This window comes from Cicer arietinum, chromosome 1 (genome assembly GCF_000331145.2).
Source record: "Cicer arietinum cultivar CDC Frontier isolate Library 1 chromosome 1, Cicar.CDCFrontier_v2.0, whole genome shotgun sequence".
Taxonomy (NCBI): Eukaryota; Viridiplantae; Streptophyta; class Magnoliopsida; order Fabales; family Fabaceae; genus Cicer; species Cicer arietinum.
The window spans coordinates 38,362,203-38,370,281 of record NC_021160.2 but is presented as its reverse complement, the minus strand read 5'-3'; the positions used below and the strand labels follow the sequence as shown (position 1 = coordinate 38,370,281).

The 8,079-nt window shown below is 35.1% G+C and overlaps 1 protein-coding gene across 1 annotated transcript; it reads right to left on the bottom strand.

The window, feature by feature from the left end:
• Positions 1-3,337: 3,337 nt before the first annotated feature.
• LOC101494320 (beta-hexosaminidase 2) lies at positions 3,338-5,897 on the bottom strand. Its single transcript, XM_004488529.4, has 2 exons — positions 4,990-5,897; positions 3,338-4,518 (listed from the first exon to the last, which is right to left on the bottom strand). The coding sequence occupies exons 1-2, from the start codon at positions 5,765-5,767 to the stop codon at positions 3,569-3,571; spliced, it is 1,728 nt and encodes a 575-aa protein (XP_004488586.1). The 5' UTR covers positions 5,768-5,897; the 3' UTR covers positions 3,338-3,568.
• Between the last annotated feature and the right edge of the window lie 2,182 nt (positions 5,898-8,079).

Here is an 8,079-nt window from a genome sequence, read left to right as displayed (position 1 = left end):
TAAATATATATGTATAACACGGGTAGATATTTACTCTATGATTATTGTTCAACCTAATAATATCATAATAATATCAGTATTTTTCAATTGAACTAGAGTTTAAAGACCGACCGTCTGTTGTTCTAGTGTTGCATATATCTAATTATTCTTTTAATTATTTTATATATAATAGGTATTTGATTAACCATGGAAGAAAGCATACAACATGCTCAATTAGTCAATTTATTTTTTCATTGTAACCCTCTAATCTTAAATTTCTAATCTTCAATAATAAATTTGCTCTAAAAGTTTAAAAGCACAGAATAAGTAATATACCCTTCCCATGTGAATATAATAATGAAGCTTACTACAGAAAACACACTAGCTCACAATAGCAATTCCAACATGCACCTGTCCTGCTATGAAGATGAAGTGATACAATTTCTCACTGGTCTGCATGATAATTTTTCAGTTGTGAATACTCAGTTGTTGGATGGATACTCTACCGTCTCGCTGAATATAGCGTTGCATAAAGTTGACTTGTTGCATTTAGACATGGTCACTCCTTCTATACATGGTCACAAATACTTTCTCCCTATTCTTGATGATTTTAGTCGTTTCGTTTGGATTATTTTATTAAAATCAAAGGCAGAAGTTCAATCACATGTTAAAAATTTCATTTTAATAGTTGAAAACCAATACAGTACTAGTAGTGCTAAAGTAAAAATTGTTAGGATTGATAATGGTCCAGAATTTTTACTGACACAATTCTATGCATCAAAAGGCATTCTACGTCAAAGATCTTGTGTAGAAACTCCCCAACAAAATGGGAGAGTTGGAAGGAAACACCAGCATATCCTTAATATTTGGAAGGGCACTCCTTTTTTTTAGTCAAAACTGCCCAAATGTTTCTGGTCTTATGCATTATTGCATGCTATTTATATTATTAACAGAGTTAACACACCTCTACTGAATAATAAGTCTCCATTTCAAAATTAATTTGATAGTGTCCCTGATTTAAATGAATTGAAAGTGTTTGGTTCATTGTGTTATGCTTCCACCATTACTTTTAAAGAACCAAACTGATCCACAGAGCAAGAAAATGCATTTTTCTGGGTTTTCAAATTGGTATAAAAGGATATGTCTTGTTTGATGTTAACTCTAGGGAAATCTTTGTTTCTGGATATGTCACATTTCATGAAAACATCATGCCTTACAACGCTGATTGCAAATACCCTTCACACTCTACCTGGAAACAATTTTCTGACTATTCACAACCTGTGACAAACATTCCTGCACCTAACACAACCTTCCCTCACCAGGCTGCTCCACCTACTAACGTAACACAGTTGATATTTCCTTACCTAAGCACCAACACCAGACTTGAGAAGATCCACAAGGGACAAACATCCACCAGCTCATCTTTCAGACTTTGTCTGTAGTTCATTCATGGATCAGGCAAACCCCTCTTCAGTCTTCTTCTCAAGGTACTCTTTATCCCCTTTCTAAATATCTGTTTTTTTCAAATCTCTCTTATTCACAAACCAATTACGCTATGTCTTTGTCTTCTCAACATTAGCCTCAAAATTATGCGGAGGCAACACAGGCTGAATGTTGGCTCAAAGCCATGGATGCAGAGTTATCAGCTCTTGCTAAAAATGGCACTTGGAAACTAGTTGATATACCTCCTCATGTGAAACCAATTGGCTGCAAGTGGGTATATAAGATCAACATCGAGCTGATGGGTCCATTGAGCGTTACAGGGAACGTCTCGTTGACAAAGGTTATAATCAAATTGAAGGGACTATTTATCACATTTTCCCCCTTGACTAAGCTTACTACAGTTCGACTCATTCTTGCTTTAGCCTCAATTCAAGGCTGGTTTCTCCACCAGTTAGACGTCAACAAAGCATTCTTATATGGGGATCTCTCAGAGGATGTCTATATGGTTGTTCCCCCAGGTGTCACTACAACTTGTAAGTCGTAAGTGGCATGAGAAGTTAACCATTCTTCTCCTTCAACAAGGCTATTCCCAAGCACACTCAGATCATTCCTTGTCCACTAAGGCCACCCCTGGTTCTTTAACAGCTCTATTGATTTTTGTTGACGGCGCTATTCTTGCTGACTAAGTTAACCATCCAACTCTAAGAGTCGGACCTATGAAGATATTGCCTCTTATCGTCGTCTCATCAGTCAATTACTATACCTTACCATCACACGCCGTGATATCACATTCGTCATTCAACAATTAAGTCAATTTCTTGTTGCCCCTTCAAAGGTTCACTACAATACAACAAAGTGCTCCGTTACCTTAAAGGGTGTCCAGGCCAGGGTCTCTTCTTCCCCAAATCCTCTTCCATTCACCTTTCAGGTTTCTCCGACACTGATTGGGCTGGCTGTATCGATACACGTTCTGTGAAAGGCTTATGATTGGACTGGTGTACCAAGTAGACTACTGTTTCTCGTTCATCAAGCAAAGCAAAATATCGTATTCCCGCTCTCTATTTTGACAATCAGAGCTTGTTGCATATCGCCACCAACCCTGTTTTTCATGAACGGACTAAGCATTTGGTAATTGATTGTCATTTTGTTCGCGAGAAAGTTTAGGCTGGTACTATTCGGCTCCTACCCATTTCATCCCAAGACCAAGTTGCTGACTTCTTAACCAAAGCACTGCATCCAAAACCTTTCAATTTCTTGACTTCCAAGCTGAACATGTTGGATATATATATCAAGGTTCAGCTTGCGGGGTAATGAAGCTTACTGCAGAGAACACATCAGCTTCAGCTCACAATAGCTAGGCCACGAGTTTGTTAGAATCTCAACTGCATGTAACTGATTTTGTTAGTTATATTCCCTTTAGCTTAGTTAGGACTGATCTAATGCTAGTATATAAGTAGCTCTGACTGTGTATTTCATTTAATGCAAGTTTGCTAAATTCAACTTGTATCTTCATTTTCTACATTCTCTATAAACATTTCAGTGTTCTTGTTCATCAATGGAATTCATTGTTGATTCATTGTTCTTCTTATATATGCAAGAAGTTTTTGGTGGTCAGTGATTAAACACTAAAAAGAAAAAGAATAGTGAGTCACAACTTTCTCCTTGCTATACTTCGACCAACATAAAAATTAATCATACAGTTTATTTATCATTATGCTGCTAGAGGCAGCATTTGGTGAACTTTTAATCATACAACAACTTTCAACCTCAATTAAGTAAAGAAATGTTCGAGCTCGTGGAAACAATCAAATACTCTTTTGATTTTTAAAACTTAATGTTCAAATCTATATGTAATATTGCTTACCAACTACAATCTCTCCTAACAAACCTAATAAAAAGAAAACTTAATAAAAAGTAATAGAAAATAAAGTATACTCGAATAGATCGTTTTTTCCTTTTTGTGAGCAGAACAAAAAACAATGCAACTATCAACTAATCATAGTTCTAAATGTGGTCTCAATATAAAGATTTTAGAAGTCTCTGTAACAATATTACAATTGCAATTGCATCTGTAGTTTCCTGCACTTCGCCACAATATCATGGTTTACATTGTAAATGCAACCACAATTTAGAGCTATGCAGCTAACTATATTGGATATACTGTATTGCACATGCCAGGGTTCCTAATACACCAAAGTGGCTGAATAGGCTCAGCCCCTATACCTCTTCTAACCATTCTGCTTCTCCATTCAGTCAATCTATCAGTTGCTTCTGCATATCGCTTCATACCCTTTTCGTCCATATTGCCCGACCACAATGATTCGGCCATTGCAGATGTTCTAGGCCAAATTCGGGAATCCAAAACAGTTTCATCAGCTTGTTCCGACCACAACGATACTTCCCCACCCAAAACCAATTTCGCTTCTTCTTCCGTCAGTCCATCTGCAATATCATAATTGTATATAGTTTGCCATGTTTTAAAAGGTCCGCACCAAGATCCACCATTGTTTTTGTCACTACCTGTTTGGTTATCATAAGCACTGTTATTTCCAGTAAAGTCACCATGGCCACAGTCAAGATAATAGAAATCTGATGACGACACAATCGCGCGGTATCCAGAAGATACTATCCTTTTAGTGTTATTATGTCCATTCTTCCATGTCTGCAAAATCACATGTTCTTTAGGGAGAACCGCCGATTGAACATGGACTGTTTCGTCTAACAATACGTCTTCCCAATAGACAACAGTGCGGTTGAGGGATATAATGAAAGGGAGAGTGTTGTTGATAAACGTCTCGAGGACTTGGTTGAGAGTTCCACCATTTAATAGAAAGTTCTGAATTGTTGGATCGGTTTTCCAGCAACCTGGTATGACCTCATCAGCACCGGAATGATAAAAATTTTCCGGAAACAATGTGGTTACGTCGCGTATGACATTCTTTAGGACTTTGTATGTCTTGGGATTTAAGGGATTCAAGTGACCTGTTCCTGGTTCAGAAGCAAGACGATTAGGCCAGTCACTTTCAGCTGGCCACCAGAACATGTTGGCACAGGTTACAATTTCAGGGTAGGCTAAGGCCCAAGATCCTGTATGCCCTGCATATATGAAATTCTTATCTGTTAATAAGCATCATAACTCTAAGAACCAATGTCTTGTAACGCTAAAATATTTGAGAGAGGAAGAGAAAGGTATGTTTTTCAATCAGAATATAGTGACATTGAAGACAGAAATCTAGTTTAATTTCTTGCCTTGACAAATATGCAGACAGAAACAGGATTAGTAAGTTAATTTATTATATTAGCTCTTAAAAAACAAATATCTTAAAAAAATTGTCATCGCAAACTTTAATAAATCTTTTTCAAAATTAGGTTATTAAAAAAAAAAAAAAATTAACCTCCAATGAGTATGAGATTAAAAGTGATTAAAATTAATAGCCGTCATGCTTTAACTTCATGGTTTTAATAAATTGTCGGTGGGTAACCAATTACATGGTTTCTTTCCTGACTCTCTAATCCCAATTTAGTAAAGTAAAATAAAATTAAGACAAAAAAATTGAAGTAACTAACCTGGCGAATCAATCTCAGGCAAAACACGAACCCCACGATCAAGCCCAAATTCCACAACCTTTTTAACATCCTCAATCGTATAAACCATATTAACATCATAAGCTCCTTTCTCAGCCAAACTTGGCTCCGAAGGAACCACCAAAGGAAACGAATGAGAATCCGTTATATGCCAATGAAAAACATTCACCTTATTCATACTCATCGCTTCAACCATCCTCAACAAATCCTTCACTGGATAATAATTCCTCGAAGTATCCAACATAACTCCTCTATGTCCATACAACGGTGCGTCCCACACACGCACATCAACCGCCACGCGCGTTGGATACCCCCACGCCAGTTGTGAGAACGTCTCCAGTCCACGCATTGCCCCCCACGCTGTTAAAGCCGTTAGTTTGGCGTTAGAAGTTGTTACTGTTAGCGTGTATGACTCGTCTGTGCCGTGGATGAGTTCGGCGTTTGGGTCCGTTACGCTTATTGTTAGGGAACTTAGAGGTGGTAGGTTGTTAGAGTGGTTTGAGGTTGGCGGAATTAACGGACGGTGGTGTTCTGTTTTGACGAGGTTTGTGTAACGGGTGATTGCGGCGGTAAGGTGGTTGTTGTTGTGTGGAGTGGTGGTGGTGATTGTGAATGTTGGTGAGAGGAGTGTTGTTTGGTGTGGTGAGGTCCACGTGAGGTTTCTTGGTTTGGGCCATACGTTGATGGTCGTTATTGTTTCTGCATTTAAGGTTGTTGAATATGGACGTAACAGGAACAGGAATAATAGTAGTGGTAACATGATTGTGTTTGTGATGTTTTACTGTTTTGAGGATCGTGTAATTGAGTGGTTATATATGTCGTGATGAGAATGGATGTGTCATGAGTGTGATATAGAGAATCGATGGACTTTTGATTTAAAGGTCAAAGAAGAAGAGTTTTGTGGTTAGGAGAGCTGTTATTTTGTTTTTCAGCATTTGTTTGTTTGCTTGTTGGCAGGACTATGTGACTTTGGGTGTTTTAGTTTAGTTTTTGTACATTTCTAGGGGAAATTATAATTAATTTGTGTTAGCTTCTTAATTTTAAATGGAAAAACAAAAAATTAAGAAAAACATATTTATTAGTTTTTTTAGGGTAAAAGAAAATTCATTCCTTCAATAGAAAAACTCAAGAGGATTACAACTTGTTTGAAACAAAATTGTTTGGGTAATCTCTATCCACTTAATAGAAAACTTATGTCCGTGGAGAACTCACGGTATTTTTATTCATTCAGTCATAGATCAATTTTTGTACTATTGCATGCTTGTTTCGATTTAAGTGGGTAAGTGATGTTAAGATTGAACACCAAATTAGAAAACAAATGAGGCATTGAGGGGTTGCGAAAATTGGCATCAACACCAAGTGGACTTGCCCACACTTTATTGACCAGAAAAACTCATCTTAGCGTTATGGTGGTAAATCTCAATCCACAAAAGCTAATAAGGCCATTATAGAGATCAGGACATATATTTTGGTGTTCGGAATACAGAATTAAACTCCAAGTCATTATACAATTCTTAAATTTTATAAATTTTTATTAGTTGACTATAGCCGGAAGTAGACTCTCATATATTTCTTTAGGATTGTTTAACATTGGTGAATTTAATTTGAGAATTTTTTACATGGTGAGTTTGTTTTGACATTTTGTTTTGTTGATTAATAATGATTGTTTTTATTATTTTTCTAAAATGTTAAAATAAATTAAAAATTGACGGGTCTACCTACAAGTTTGTTAGACTGGCAAAGAGCGGGGTGAAGTAGTACTTTTGACTTAACCACTTAAATTGATCCACATTGTCACACTTTTTGGCTAGCTAGTCACATGACGAGTTAACCCAGTTTATCATCCCTACTAGATGCAAATAATACTATAATGGTGTACCACTTAAATAATACTCTTGTGTACCACTTAGTTTCTTGGGGAAGCTATGGTTAACCACCCAACTTAAATAGGAATGAAGGGGGATTTTTGACCCGATTATGGCTATAAATAGTCTTGTCTTCTCCATATTTTGAAACTTTTCATCATTTGAATTTTATTATACTATGTGTGTGTTTTTGAGAAATTGCTTTTCTTTAGTTTTTGGATTAACCATGTTAATTTTTATCAAAAATATTCTTACTTTTATTGACAAAATTTACATCGAACTTATCATTTTTTTTTGAGATTGTGGTTCTTCTTTTATTTCTATCTCCTTGCTATTTTTTATTACATTTATTTTGTCTTTCTTTCATAAATTGTATGTGACACTTTTTTTGGATATTCTTCAAATTGATATGTTTGTGTTCCATTAATTTCAAAGGATAAAGCTTTGATTTTTCTTGATCTTCTTCAAGTAAAAGTTATTCACACTTGTGGATAAAAGGTTAAATCTTAAGAATCCCCTTAATATTTATTCTTGAATCTTATTTGATTTGACATTCAATTTTTTGTGAAGCTTATATTTATGTGTGTTATCCATCAAGAAGATTAAAGTTCATCAGTATTCTTCTTCACCAAATGAAGTTCTTGTGCCATTCACTTGCATAAAAACATAAACAGCTGGTTGTAGTTCTGACAAAAACGGTAGTTTAAGTCACATCTTCTTTCTTTAATTTGCTTGACTTTTTATTTGTTTCTCTTTTAATTTATTGTTAACTTTTCTAAGACATTTTCATTCTTATTCATTTGTCTAAGTTAATAGTTTCTAATGTTAAAGATTGAAGGAGAGAAAAAAAATAATAATAAGCATGACAACACAGAATTTGAAGACCTTGAACATAGTTTTTTTTTATTTGATTATATATATATATATATATATATATATATGTAATATCAAAAAGAAATTATATATATAGAATATTAATATTAAAGAAATTTAGAATAATTTATTTGTATCTTGTATTTTTTCTTTGTTTCTCTTTTACTTCTCACACTCTCTATATCTTTCTTTTATTATTCAGTTAAAGAAAAAAGAAACTCTTCCTCTTGATTTTTGTTATCAATTTATAAAATTAAATGGTCAATCTGTGTGTCTACGAGATAAAATTGAGTTAGTAAGTAGCCATCAAACACATGAGTAAAAAAACTCGATT